We start from the raw sequence: 14,311 nt of genomic DNA on the forward strand, positions 1-14,311 counted from the left end.
CACACACACAGATCCTATTCACCAGCACACATCCAGATGGCTGAGAGAGGACGGCTAAAGAAGAAAAACCTCTTCTGACTATATACCGTGTGCGTATTTTCTTGTAGGTGTGACGTCTGATTAGTTAAACAACTTTGTGTTTAATTTGAAGTTGAGCTTTCTGGCTTTTTTGTTTCGGGTTTGCATAAAGCGGATTAAAGTGTAACTTTGTGTGCGGGTGGCCAGGCTAAAAAAAAATGACAGCAATGCTATGCTCTGCTCTGTAGTCCAACCTCTAACATGACCATGGGGATCTCTGGGAGCAGAGGGAAAAAAGTGGCACCTGCATCTGTGACTGAGGGGGACCCAAGCACTCAAATGCTTAAGTGTCAAACCTCCAGCATTGGTGTTTCTCCAAAAAACACCCAGAAGGATCAACTCAGCAACAGGAAAGTCACTGTGGTTTCAGCGGATAATGAAAACCTGGAAGAGGAATTGAACCGAATTCTTGAAGCATGCAAAAACACAGAGGATCCACAGAAGGGGATTCAGAAATGTTCAGTGTACATGTGTGGAAATTACACCTTCTGTTACAACCAAAGAGACCAACGCAGCACACAAACTGAGAGCGCATGCAAAGCTGATGTTATTCTACCCAATGATCTGCTCAAGCCTGTCGGATTTGAAGACCAAATGGATATCTGTACCTTCAATATGCTAAACAAGCCCCAGAAACAGGTGATTTTAAATTTGGAACATTTTGGTCTTATTCATTAAGTACTTACTGTTTAATGAAATCACTCTTAACTTTCAACATAACGGTCAATGTCACATTATATTTTATTTTCAAAGGGGTCCTACAGGATAAAATTGCAATTATACAAATAAAAAAAATATCTATAATATATTTTGCAAATTAGGTAACACTGTGGCTCAGTAGTCAATACTGGCCCCTCACACCTCAAATCATCCCTTGTGTATGGAGTTTGCATGTCCTCTGCATGCTTGTAGGGTTTCATTCAGGAACTCCGGTGACCTCCCACAGACCAAAGACATGCACAGTAGGTTGATGGCCTTTTCAAGTTGTCTGTAATGTGTGAAATGTGTGCTTGTCCCAAGACACAGGTTGGCACCACATCCTGGAGTTAGCCCTCCTTGTGCGTCCACTGGGGCAGTATAAATAAATAAATAAATAATGAATAAATACTTTACAGAGTGGAAATGAAATTGCACTTGCCATTAATTTCAAAAGTTTCACTTAAGGTTAAGCTGTAGTAAATGGAATTACAAACTTGGAAGAATTTGAGATTTTTAACTCAAGTTCTATTCTGACTTCTGTACTGGCGTTGGTAGCTCAGTGGTAGTTGTCTCTACCGCCATACAGAAGGCCCAGGTCCAATTCTTAGCTCCTGGATAAAATGAGAAGGTTGCATCAGGAAAGGCTTTTAGTGTAAACATGTTGCCCAGTTGTGTACAGTTCAGGTGGTCTGCTGTGCCTGGTGATGAACTGAAGCAGCCAAAAGACTAACAACAACACTCTCAACACAACGACATTTGCACTCTCGATTGTTGGTCTTAAAATTTAAACTTTTCGCAACTGTTCTTGAAAGAAAAAAATAAAAGATTTCTGTAAGTTCCCCAAAAGGTAAAGTATATGCAAAATTTTTAAAGATAAGAATTTTTGCATACATACTAAAAAAAAAAAGGGTACGAAACTCCACCTATGCTTGTTGCTCAAGCAAAACATTTATTTTTTGTACTTTTAATGTGTCTTTCATCTGGAAGTGTAGATATAGTTTTCCTTAAACTGAATATCTAGTTTATAATAAGTACTAATTTAAAGCACATTTCTGGGTAAAATATCCATATATAGCTAAGTTGCTAAAGGTCTATGTTTGCATTCATATTTTACTGACAGTACCTATTGAAAAGAATGGGAAGTATTTTGGACAGTTATTACCTTCCCCATCGTTTGCCCTAACACATTCATTTTAAAAACTAAACATTTAAATTTGTTCTCAAGCGCACATGGTACAGCCCACAGAGGATGTACAGTTGATTAGGTATGAACAATGCTAGAGCAGTATTCCTTTTTTTTTTTTTTTAAAGCTATTTATTGTATTCCATAATAAAACTGAGTTTAAAGTTATAGCTAATGCTCAGTCCTAGAAGAAATGTTTGTACATACATTGTAATTTTCTATAGTGTTTGTCTCCACAGACTGTAATGACAGCAGGGAAAGCAGATCCCATATGCACAGAGACAATTCAGTAAGTAGCTTTCTCTTTTGTCAATTATTGACCTGTCTCACATACCTGCACACCCACATACTGTACACACACACTCTTCTGACAACAGCCTGTTTTTTGGATAATGATGCCTCCGGTTTGACCTCAGACCACCGTGCTTAATTTTAACGTAATGGATGCTGTGGACTTGGGTGTTCTAGTTGGAGATTCCTGGTACATGTGGCCCTAAACAAGTCAGAAGCTGACAAACTGAGCTCAATTCCAGCATCTTGGCCAATTATAATGACTCTGAGGGGTGTTTAAATCAAACCAGGACTTTCCCCAGCGTCTCATTAGTGCTTGAATACCTTCAAAGTAGAGAGTTTTCTCAGTACGTCCATAGCCATTATCTGGAATACTGGCCTCCCAGGAACTCCTTTGAGGGCCCGAATATGTGGAAATCGCTTTGCACAAGTAAGGACTATACGGGGGATGTGGCATTAACTCACAGCCAAGTTCCTGTACTGTAATGTGTATACTTCCCACAGGCAGGTGTGTCTCTTTCAGAGGTTGGCAACAAATTATCCATTAATTGTCAGTAATCAGGCGTTCCATTTGGTGAATGTTAACAAGTGGGCTTCCAGCCACCCCAACCAGGGTCTTCATTCATGAACATACGGCCTTCTTTAAAATGTTTGCACCATTCAAAAGCTCCACTGCCTGAGTCTAATACAACGTTGATTGGAAAATTCACAAGAAATTTCAGTAAACGTACCAGTTTAGTTTAAACACCCCTCGTACATCATACTTTACATCTTTCTTTTTTTGCCTTTCACAAGATTTGAACCATTCATAAATTTAACTAAAAATCTGTTTCTTCTTTAACAGTGTTCCAGGTATTTGTGATGATGTTTCGCTGGCTTCGCCTGTGTCATATGATCCATTGGAAGAAGACTTGATGAGTGCAATAGAGAGAGAGTTTGGGTAGCATAATTCTTAGCTAGTATGTCTTGGGTTTAATTTGGAAACAGTTGCTTTACAAAAACCAGACAGTACCTTAATGCAAAATACAGATGTCATTTTATAGGCTACAAATCTTGCCTTGTCATAAATCATCTCTTTGACTGTGTCTTTCTGTTTTTCGAAATTCTTGTTTTGTACTTCTGTTGTTTTGTCTAGTATTTATGCTCCACCTGGATGCAAAGCCTTAAATCAGATTAAATCATCATTTATGGTACACAGGATAAAAGATTCAGTATTTTCGGAAACTAATTTCAGTAAAAAAAAAAAAGTTTCCATGGCTGGAATGTATGTTTGAGTTCCATTTCAGCAGTGTTCTTCAGCCTTGTAAAATGCACATTAACATTGTGTAAGATAAGTTTCTATATTAAGGCTCCTTTTCTCAACCTCTAGTGCATACTGGCATATGCAAAATATACAAAATCATACCTGTCTTCATCTTATGCTAAAATAATGGGAACAACACATACTGCTACAAGAAAAAATCTGGTTATGAGTGAGAATAAACTATTTGATTCAATTTTAATAATTTCAACTTCTTTCTATCCTTCCATCCTTGACTTTTTCCTTTAAGGTTTGCTTGTTTGCCGTACCTCATGCATGTGACATCATACCAGATCCAGAACTAGACCAGTTGCCATTCTTTATGTACAGTTGCCATTCTTTATGTACTATTACAGACAATTGTTGTTCATAGGAATGCCACACTAGCCAAGGTAACAAAAATTGGAGGACAGTTTTATTAGCTTTCTGTTGTTTTTAGCTGTCCAGCAGGGAGACAGAGCTACACTTGGTTAAAGAAAAGAAGGAACTCTTGACCGTTTTATCCTATAAGCTTGCTGATTTAAAGTAGAGACAGGGTTTTAAATGGGCCTGGGCTATAATTAAGCTTTATTAGAGTTATTTTTCCGATCTAGTTTTCTCGTTGCTCCAGTTATAGCATGCATGCTAAATGGCTAATCACACCAGTTTGAGTGCATGCACAGCAAACACATTAGCAGTGGTGAATGAAGTACACAAATCCTTTACTTGAGTGAAAGTAGAGATACTCTGTGGATGTTGAATATTACTCCAGTAAAGCTAGAAATCCCCCATCTGAAATCCACCGTTGTACAAATGTACTTGCATTCAAATGTAACCAAGTATTAAATAAAAAGACTATGATTCATCATGGCTCTATTATTGTTATTGTTGTTGTTGCAAATACTGTAAATATTTATATAAAGTCATTATATTAATCTGAAACTGAAGTTGATTCAATGATATCAATGCGAACACTAAGCAAATTAAATTATATTATATTATTTTAGATTAGATTAGATTGTTATATTATATTATAGGCAACAAAGTGGTGTAGTGCTAGGATTGTATCCTTGCACCTCTAGGGGGTTTTATTCCCGCCTCTCGTCTGTGTATGGAGTTTGTATGTTTACCCCATGTAGTACTCCGGTTTTTTAAGAGAGATTTAATTACTTACCGCTCTTAAATTGCCCGTTGTGTGTGTGTATGTGTGTGTGTGTGTGTCTGCGCCCTGCGATTGATTGGCAACCTAACCAGGCAACCTAACTATCTCACGCCCAGAGTATCATGAAATAGTCTCCTGGGATAGGCTCCAAGCCCCTGCAATCCTGTACAGGATAAAGAATATTATTACATTACATTACATTACATTACATTAAATATATATCATATTATATTATATTGTGCCAACCCATCACAGGGCACAGTCAAACACCCAATCACTCATTACAGGCAATTTGGAAACACCACCCAACTTTTGGACTGTGAAAGGAAACTGGAGCACCTGGAGGAAACCTACCAGGCATGGGGAAAATATGTAACCCCATGCAAACAAACCAGGGTTCCTTTCATATTCTTCCATTATGTAGTTTATTGACCGAATCTGGCCACAGTGTGTCGCTGTTCCTGAAGAACTGACCGTTACGCTCATAAACACGGTGAGTAATGAAGAGGGGCGGGTGTCTCTTCTCAAATCTGATTGGTCGCGCCTCTTAACGCTTCAGTCAACCACGTCATTCAATTGGTCCGTGAACAACAGCGTTACTGGGTGTGTTACTGGGGTTTTTTTGCTTGCTATGGTTGACCAAAGAGAAACAAGAAAAGCATCAAAATCAGAACTGTGAAAAAATGCAGTGTCTAACATGATGCCTACGTAGATTCCATTGTTTTTGTTTTTTTAAGGAAAGACACTTTTATTTTAGTTAATTTTTATTATTTAGATTATTTTAAGATAAAACAACAAATATCACAACAAATACTTCACCAGTTGATTACTCTTACTAGTAAAACTTTCAAGCAAACATTTTCTTTATATTTTATTTTTGTGAAAATGAGAGTTTTTAATTGAGTATGCATGTAGTCGGATAATTTATTTATTTTTACCAAAATGTCTGCTGGAAATAAACATGCTGCAACCAAGAAACACCAGGCACTGACCTGTCGTATGGAAAATCTGAAGTTAAATATAGACTTAAGAAACACTCAGTATTAACTAAAATAGTATTAGCTTACTGGTTAAGATGTTGGACTTTTGCTCAGAGGGTCATGAGTTCAAACCCTCAATGTCTGTTTGGTTCTTGAGTAAGGCCTTTAACTAGTGGTCGAATTGTAAAAAATGTTTATTTATTTAAAAAAAAGAATTTAGGGGGGTCACATGACTATAACTAACCACACAAGAACAGTTTTATTAACAAATTATAGGCTTAATTAAATCAACTTGAAGCCATTAAAACAAAACACATGCATTAAAACATGCAATTGTTAAAACTATCATTTTATCCTTTCCATGGCTTTCAACTGGGTAGGATTATAAGAGTACAATAAGAACTACATAAACATTTGTAGTAAAAAAATTAAATTTAATAGTATTGTAGTTTTGTATGACTACACTACATATATATAAATTCAATTATTTCACATGTACAGTATCTTACAGCACAGTGAAATGATTTGTTTTGCAGATCCCAAAACAATTAAAGATCCCACAACCAAAGCTGTCGATTCTCATTGCAGTTTCTCGTTTAAACAACTGTATATCATAACAACTGAATATTATATGAATTATATATGAAATGTTGTGGGATTGTTTAAAATGTTTGAACTCCAAATTAAAATCCAGTGTGATGAGTATTTGCTCTCCTGCCAGCTGTAAGCAATCTTTAATCTGTATTCATACTGAATGTAAAACATTAGGTCTTGAGTCAAAGACTTTACAAAGCACACAGGAAATGATCCAGATCAGTGTCAGCACAACTGAGTAGGAAAAAACATGACGAAGAAAAGGGTGGGCTTCACAGATTAAACACTCAACACCACATCATCACAGTGGATGTCTTTTTTTTAAGCCCAAACTTCCTGTTAGAATGAGAACTGTATTGTTTACTTTCTTTAGATGACCTACCAGCAGCACACTCAGAATTAAATAACCACAACAAACTGAATATTGATGTATCACTGTTTACTGGAAATGAGTATTAAATAAAAGAAATTATATCATTAGCGCATTTCAGATAATTATCCATAAGTAGATCCATGAGTTTTCATAATTTTCCTGGATTTAGGCAGTAAGGAATAGGCCATTTATTTCCCACAGAATGCAATTGTAATTATACATACACATACCATTAAGACAAACATAATACAAAGACTTTGGCAAAAAAACAAAAAAAAAAAAAAGAGTGCATAAATGATTATAACGAGTGAGTATACAAAACATTGTGTTCATTGCAAAGTGTACAAAATGAGCAGAATGGAAAATAACAACCAAAACAAAAAGAGAGAGTCCAGTGCATGTCCACAATTGTCCATTAGAATTAGCAGCAATGTCATTCCAATAGAGTCTCTGTGTGATTAAAGTACAAGTTCAGTTTGAGGCCGGTAACAGCATGCTGATTGGCAAAGCCTTGGCTGTTGTTATCTTGTTCAGGTTCCTGACCTCTGTTTGCCAGGAGGGGATCTTCTTGGTGGTCATGTGACGGCGAGCATGCTTAGTAAGGTGGTCACTGCGCATGAAGCGTCTTTCACAAACAGGACAGACAAACTTTTTCTCACCAGTGTGTGTTCGCCGGTGACGAGAGAGCTCATCAGAGCGCGCAAATTTTTTGTCACAGCCCTCCCAGTTACAGCTGAATGGCTTCTCGCCTGCAGGAACAGACACAAACAGGGTTGGTTAAAGAAATGTTACATGCTTTCCGACTCCTGTGTTAACAATAACAACACAGAAAGCCAGCAAACATTATTCTTCCTTACCTGTGTGAGTCCTGAGGTGTGCCTTGAGGTGAGAGCTCTTGAAATAGGTCTTCCTGCAACCAGGGGAGCTGCAGACATAATTACGCCTACGGGAGAACTCTGACTGCGTGGTGCCACTCTGCCCTGAGGGTAAGTAAATAGGTGCTGGTGCCAGAGGCAGTAGTTTTGTGTTGCCCACAGTCACAACCGCCTGCTGAGGGCACTGCGGTGTCTGAGCCATTGATGCCCGAGGCATCACCAGCATCACGGTACCCTGTGGGACTGAAGAACCAACGAAAATTGGTTGTGGCAAAATAGATTTTTGGGCTGGACTCTGGATAAACGCTGCTGAAATAAGTCCTGGTTGAGCCACTGGGAACATCTGGCATATTATGGGTGGACTGGCTGTGGAAAGTGGTGAATTGGATTTGGAAGCAATCTTGTCACTGGAGAACTGGTTGCTTCTGTTTAAACACGTTTCTGATATGGCGCTGGTTTTGATGGACTGGCAGGGTGAAGATGCTGGTAAGGAAATCTCTGTCTGTGCTGGCTGTTTTGGTGCCTGAATTAGTGTAGGTGCTGATTGTTGACACTGAACATCTTGTGGAATGTTTTGGTAGACTAAACTGTCAGCTGTGTGCCGGATGACGCTGGTAGCCATGGCTCTGCAGGGTTGGGAGGAATTTTTCTCAGTGGTGGGAAACCACCTGGGAGGTGATGTCTCAGCAGGTTGCTGGAGTCTGGCACTGAGGACACTGTGGCAGGGTTTTTTCAGAGGGCAAGGAGAGATGGGCACTGGGATGTGAGCGGTAGTCTCAGCAAAACTGGGGCTGTGAGGTGGCGTCATACACTAAAAAACAAAAAAGGGAAGATGCAAAATATTAACAAGACATAGTCAGGTCTACACACCTAAAACATTGGTACATTGCTATATGACAGAACAAAAAATGTTTTTACTGTCCATGTTTCATCTTACACGGCCTAAGTAATTAATTACAAGCGTACTGTCAGGTTGAAGTTCATCTAGCAGAGGAGGCTTATCTAAACAGTACCGCATGTCTTGGCTATCATAAAGCCAGATCATGGAGTTCAAGCAAACAAATCGACCCTGTTAATATTCCTACTCCACACATCATAAGGCCACAAGGTATTCCTTCAACTCTAGGTGGGAAAATTTTGAGTTGAAACAAGGCTCGTAAACAATCTCAACTTATGCTTTCCTTAAGATTGGCTTTGTCTGTTGAGCTTCCTTACCAGTGAAGAGAGTGAAACAAAGTCTCCATGGTTCTCTTGGGGTTCAGAATGCAGCAGGGAGTCACAGGAATCCGAGGCCGGGGTCAGAGGACGAGGTTTCAAGCTACCGGGTCGTTGGGATGACTGAAACCAGGAGCTCATGCAGACCAGGGCTTCGGCCGCCTCCAGATCGTTGGACTCTGGCATGCTGCATAACGACTGCTCACTGTCGTGCCTTCTCCTGTCCATATACGGTCTGTAGATGTCCATCTGAGTTCCCTGAGAGGAACAAAAACACTTAATATAACAATGAATACAACTTTCTGGATGCTTCTGCGAAAAAGTCCTTTGTGCTTCAGGATCCAACTATTCCCGATGTGTAAAACAGTTATGATTCAATCCGGCTCCTCCCCGTCTCTCTTACTCACTCACTCACTTACTCACACACACACACACTCACTCTCCTGCTCTCTCTTTCTCTCACAGACAAACAACTGAAGAGGAGTTGTTTACAGACATGCTGGGTGAACAGTGCTACAATTATAATCTGAGATTTCAGCTTATTCTTAGAAGTCAACTCAGTCATCACGTCAAATTGTTTTCTACTAAAACCACTCCAAGGATCCGTCTTCCACAGTCCCCTTTGTTCCTCTAGTGGAACCCTTAAAGGTTCAATAAGTAATACTAGAACAGAGGGTTCTAGCTTTCTGATTGGGTTCTACTTAGGAGAACCCTCTGTTCTAAGGTATTTCACAAAACAGCTAAGTAGAATCCAATCAGAAAGCTAGAACCCCTTCAATTTTAGGGTTCTTCATAGAACCATTAACTTGTATTTGCTTTTCAGGGTTTATAAATACGAGCTTACATTTACAAAGGTTTATCAGGTCTTTCTTGATGGTTCCCCAATCAGAAAGCTAGAAACATATTAAAAACACCTAAGGAACCTCTTTGTAAACCCCCTAAAAATCAAATACAAGTTAATTAAATTAAAAAGCAGGCAGAAGACAGCAAATAACACGAGGATTTAATTTGGGTCAAAAGTGTATTTAATAGTTATAATAATTATAAGTAAATTAATAAGTTCAACAGAAGCAAACAAACAACCAAAGTATAATAATAATAATAACCAATGACACCGGTAAAAATGTGTTAATTTGCTCTTTACCTGAGATAATTCCTCCATATTCGGAAATAGTCGCGTTGACATGTGTTCCAAATGTGTATAAATTAAACAAAAATATCACAGGACAACAGAACAAAGAAGTCCCTGCTACTGACGCCCGTATAGTGACGACTGCGACCGGAATTCAATTCGCTTTTAGCACTCAGCTCTGGGCTCAGCTGAGTAAAACAAGTCATGAGGGGAAAAAAATAGAAAAACAAAATTCACAACAGACTGGCGGGTGGCAACATGCGACCAATGAAAAGCGAGCATGTGTGGCCGCTCGACCAATAGCCTGCGAAAGGACGCGTGATCAGCACATGTCAGCGGCACGATTGGCGGAAGTAGGGTGCGCGGCTGCAGATGGGCGTGTAGGGGGAGTCAGCGGTGTCAGAGCAAACCCTGTGAACCGCGTGCCGGGAAACTGGGCGAAAGGTCACAGCAGCCTTGAGTCGTGAGTAATCGTGACTAGGTTTGGGCGGTCGGGTCAGCTGTAACAGGAAAAGCACGGGTCGTACATGGCGCCTGTTTGTATTTTTTTTCTTCTTTTTACAACACCTCTGGGAGCAAAATGAAACTTCTGTAACTTCATAAACAGGGAAGAACGATTGGCAGAAATGCTTTTTTTTAAAAACGTATTTACCTTATCGTATAGGATTTTTTGATTAATAATTTGTTTATTAATTTTGCACACAAAAGCAAGATAGGGAACTCAGCACTGTCGCCTCACACCTTCAGGGTTCGGGTTTGATTCCTGCCTTGGGTCTGTGTAAATAGGGTGTGCATGTTCTCCCCATGCATTGTGGCTTACTCCGGGTACTTTGGTTTCCTTCGACAGTCTAAATACAAATTAAAATTTTGTTTGTCACATACACAGTCATACACAGTACGATATGCAGTGAAATGCTTATACGACCGCCAGTGACCTTAAAAAGAGAATTAAAACTTATAATAAGAAATAAATATGAATAAAAGAAATACGATAGAAAATTAAATTTAACTAGGATAAAAATAGAAATTAAAATAGAAATATACTGTACATAAAAATAGAAATATATACTGTAAATAGAACTTTTTTTTATTGAAATTTGGGCGAAGAAAGATGGTGTGCAAATGTGCATAAAAAGTGACTTATGAAGGTGCCTTATTAAAGTGTCTTTGTGCAATGGTCCAGAATGTAAACATAAACATGTAAGTGTGGATGTGTGTGAATGTGTCCATAGTGTCCATAAATGTTAAAAGATTGTACTAGATCTGCATGGTGATGTGGTTGAAGCTCCTCCTCAGTCTCTCTGTGTTGGAGATGCAGGTTAGGCTTATTAGCATCTCTTAATTGCCTGCCTGCGATGGATTGTCCAGGGTGTTCCCCATCCTCATGCCTCCTGTGACCCTATAACAGGATAAAGTGGTTTAGATGATGAATGAGAGAGAGTAATTCTGCACAAACATTTAAAAGCAAGAAAGGGAACTCCAATTTAAAAACTAGATTCAGATAAACAATGGATGGTTGCAGCACAACAGACTAATCAATCATTTTTAGTTCTGTTGAAGTTTACATGTTCTCCCTGCGCTTGGTGGGACATGCAGATTAGGTTAATTGGCATTCCCAAATTGCCTGTAGTGTGTGAATGAGCATGTGTGTGCCTTGCGATGGATCCTACAGTCCAAAAACATGCAGATTAGGTTAATTGTCATCTCTGCATGTGCCCTGCAATGGATTGGCACCGTGTCCAGGTGTACCTCGCATCGTGTCTTAAGTCTCTTGAGATAGGCTCCAGCCATCCCAAACCCGCCACCCCCTTGGAAAGGAAAATTTTTAAAGGAGATTTATTTAGGCTAAGTATGTAAAGAAATCATGTGATCACAATTTTTCAAACCGCTGTCCTATGTAAAGTCTAAATGAATTAGAAATGTGTTTGCAATTTTAATTTATCCCTATCTTTTGCAGATGTTCCTTTTTTCCCTATTTAATTTAAAATCTATTCGCAATATTTCTTCATGTTGCTACATGTATCCTTCCAGAAAACTTGTCACATCAGCCCATGACCTTGTACAGGATAAGTGTTATAGAAAATAAAGATGAGACACTTATTGAGAAGTTGAGTTTCATTTGTCCCATACCTAAATCTTGACTCGTTGACGTTTCTCCTGAATCTCAACCCACTGACATATAAATGTAGTGTTTATTTGTTTAAAGAAAAAAAAAATTGAATGCAATGAAATCTCCATGAAACAAGTTAGTTCCCATCACTGCAGTGGCATCAGCTATAAATAGTCCCCTCACCAGCTTCCCTACTCTCTCTCTCTCTGTCGCTCTCTCTCTCTCTCTCTCTCTTCAAGGACACAAGACAATAAAACATTTCAGTTAATAACTTTACTAATCAAAGAACTAATCAGAATTGAGGTTCCATAAAACTGTTACGTTAAAGACTGCATATGTAAATTGAATTCTATTTATGGTAGATACTGGTTTAAAATATCTTATGTGTAAGATAGATAGATAGATAGATAGATAGATTATGCAAAATAAAAATAAAAAAGGAAGATTTTTTTGCTTTTTATAGTTATTTAATTAAAATTAACAAGGAAAGAAGAGGTAAAATTCCAGTGTGACATTGTTCACATATTTGCCACTGTACAGCACCACAATAAATTCGAAATTAACTCATCAAAATGTGACTGAAATGTCGACTTTTTGGTTTAATTTAAGGTGTTCCATTAACCGTTTAGCAATTGAGCCTTTCATTTTTCACAGCCTTTAGATTGTCCAGCTACGTTAATCTAAGTATAAATATTAAGATTATTGTTAATACTTGGGTACAAAAACTTTGCAGTAAAAGACTTCCTGAAATCTGGAACCCATGGGCTTCACCAAATGCTGATTTTCGGGAGTTTCCTTTCCAAGCTGCTTTGCCAGGAGTTTACAGCAGCCAAATTTACTTGCTGCTTGTTTGGGTCTTTCTGCCTTCAGTTTAATCTTGGCACTGTAAGAACATTTAATTTCTTTGCTTTGGGCTGCTTAGTACATCTTGGGTGATTATCCATCAAAATTTCCATCATCCAGCTGTCCTATTAATTTAGCAGCATTCAGCAGTTTGGCTGAAACATAGTTCTATACTCAGAATTAATCCTGCTACTTCTACCAGCAGTCACTCATCATTAATAAACACCAGTGACACAGTTCTATTGGCATTTATATGTGCTCATGCTATAACACTGCCTTCTTCATGTTGTTCATGATGTAGTATGGTTTAGATATGAGCCCCTCCTTTTTAATCAACATATTGTTTTCTTTAAATAATTCTGGAGTAAATTAAGTTCATAGCAGAATTTTGTAGGCTGATTATTAGAGTTAAAAAATATTATTGATTTATTTATTTTCTTATTAATATTTTTTTTTTGTATACCATACCAGTGTAAAGGTATCTGCTACAGGACTAAGTCCATATCTTTCACATACTCTCCATCACAGATGTTTCTTTTTACCCTGTCTGTTCTTACTGTGTCTCTGAACTCTGTCTCTCTGTCCCTAACCCAATTCATAAAGAAAAGTGCCTCTGCATTTTAAAGGGTCCCAAACACAGAGGTTCCAAGAGTTATGGACCTATTGTACCTCTTTTTCTGTTCCTGCAAAATAAATTTTTTTTTGCTTTTGCTTTCATAGTTATTTTAATAAAATTAACAGGAAAAAGAGGTAAGATTACAGTAAGACATTGTTCACAGTTTTGCCTCTGTACACCATCACAATGAATTTGAAATCAACCTATCAAGATATGCAATATAAAAGCTGTGACATCAAATGTTCAATTAAACCTTCAAGACAAAGTGCAATTTGTAAACTTGAAGAAGTTCAATATTTCAAAATCTGGGGATCATGTTTTTAATATATACAACAGTGTACTAGACAACTGTTATAGTGTGTTATAGTGTGCCAGGATCCTTCTTCTATTAATTCTTGTATTATATGTTTATTCTACTTCTTTATTATCCCTGACAGTGTGAGTTAGAGACATACCAAATTGATGATTTACCACTAAATTTACAACAATTCTGTTGTCTCTGATTGCAGTGTATTGTTTTTTAAGCCTAATGATGGCCTTCTTTGCTTGCATTGGTACCTCTTAAGACTGCAAATTAGGATATTCCATTAACAGCTACCAAATGGCATCAATGCTTTCAATTTGACATGAAATATATACTAAACATCCTAAACCTGGCCATTAATAAGTGTTTATTAGCCAGTTGTCCAATTAATTTTGAGGCTATAAAAATTTCTAAAAAGTTAATGCAACGTTTTCCTAAATTGCTAAAATACAAGATACAGTTTTGTCCCTGTCCAAATACTTATGGACCTAACTGTGTGCTAGACTTTTTTGGGGGGTTGAAAAAATCTGATTTTCTGCACTGTCTACTTGGATTTGTTTGTTAGCAGTGGCCAAAT

General features: G+C 38.0%; 2 protein-coding genes across 5 annotated transcripts; one reads left to right on the forward strand and one right to left on the reverse strand.

The window, feature by feature from the left end:
• LOC128536072 (uncharacterized) lies at nt 1-4,395 on the forward strand. Of its 4 annotated transcripts, none has more exons than XM_053510227.1 (4): nt 1-89; nt 267-717; nt 2,185-2,249; nt 3,096-4,395. In XM_053510227.1, the coding sequence occupies exons 2-4, from the start codon at nt 280-282 to the stop codon at nt 3,193-3,195; spliced, it is 603 nt and encodes a 200-aa protein (XP_053366202.1). In that variant the 5' UTR covers nt 1-89; nt 267-279; the 3' UTR covers nt 3,196-4,395. The 4 variants fall into 4 exon arrangements, with proteins under 4 accessions (XP_053366202.1, XP_053366201.1, XP_053366204.1 ...); XM_053510228.1 differs by having other exon boundaries at nt 66-103; XM_053510226.1 differs by having other exon boundaries at nt 13-717.
• A 2,295-nt stretch (nt 4,396-6,690) lies between these two features.
• On the reverse strand, nt 6,691-10,054 carry klf11b (Kruppel-like factor 11b). The gene is made up of 4 exons (XM_053510529.1): nt 9,874-10,054; nt 8,730-8,987; nt 7,497-8,325; nt 6,691-7,388 (listed from the first exon to the last, which is right to left on the reverse strand). The coding sequence occupies exons 1-4, from the start codon at nt 9,913-9,915 to the stop codon at nt 7,111-7,113; spliced, it is 1,407 nt and encodes a 468-aa protein (XP_053366504.1). The 5' UTR covers nt 9,916-10,054; the 3' UTR covers nt 6,691-7,110.
• Nucleotides 10,055-14,311: the final 4,257 nt, after the last annotated feature.

Source organism: Clarias gariepinus, chromosome 13 (genome assembly GCF_024256425.1).
Source record: "Clarias gariepinus isolate MV-2021 ecotype Netherlands chromosome 13, CGAR_prim_01v2, whole genome shotgun sequence".
NCBI lineage: Eukaryota > Metazoa > Chordata > Actinopteri > Siluriformes > Clariidae > Clarias > Clarias gariepinus.

Bases quoted from the DNA above. Each gene is read 5' to 3' on its own strand.
- klf11b (XM_053510529.1), bottom strand. From the start codon at position 9,915: ATGTCAACGCGACTATTTCCGAATATGGAGGAATTATCTCAG. The intron at 8,988-9,873 runs GTAAAGAGCAAA...TGTTCCTCTCAG, and splicing joins ATATGGAGGAATTATCTCAG to GGAACTCAGATGGACATCTA. The intron at 8,326-8,729 runs GTAAGGAAGCTC...TTTGTTTTTTAG, and splicing joins TTGTTTCACTCTCTTCACTG to TGTATGACGCCACCTCACAG.
- LOC128536072 (XM_053510227.1), top strand. From the start codon at position 280: ATGACCATGGGGATCTCTGGGAGCAGAGGGAAAAAAGTGGCACCTGCA. The intron at 718-2,184 runs GTGATTTTAAAT...AATTTTCTATAG, and splicing joins TAAACAAGCCCCAGAAACAG to TGTTTGTCTCCACAGACTGT. The intron at 2,250-3,095 runs GTAAGTAGCTTT...CTTCTTTAACAG, and splicing joins ATATGCACAGAGACAATTCA to TGTTCCAGGTATTTGTGATG.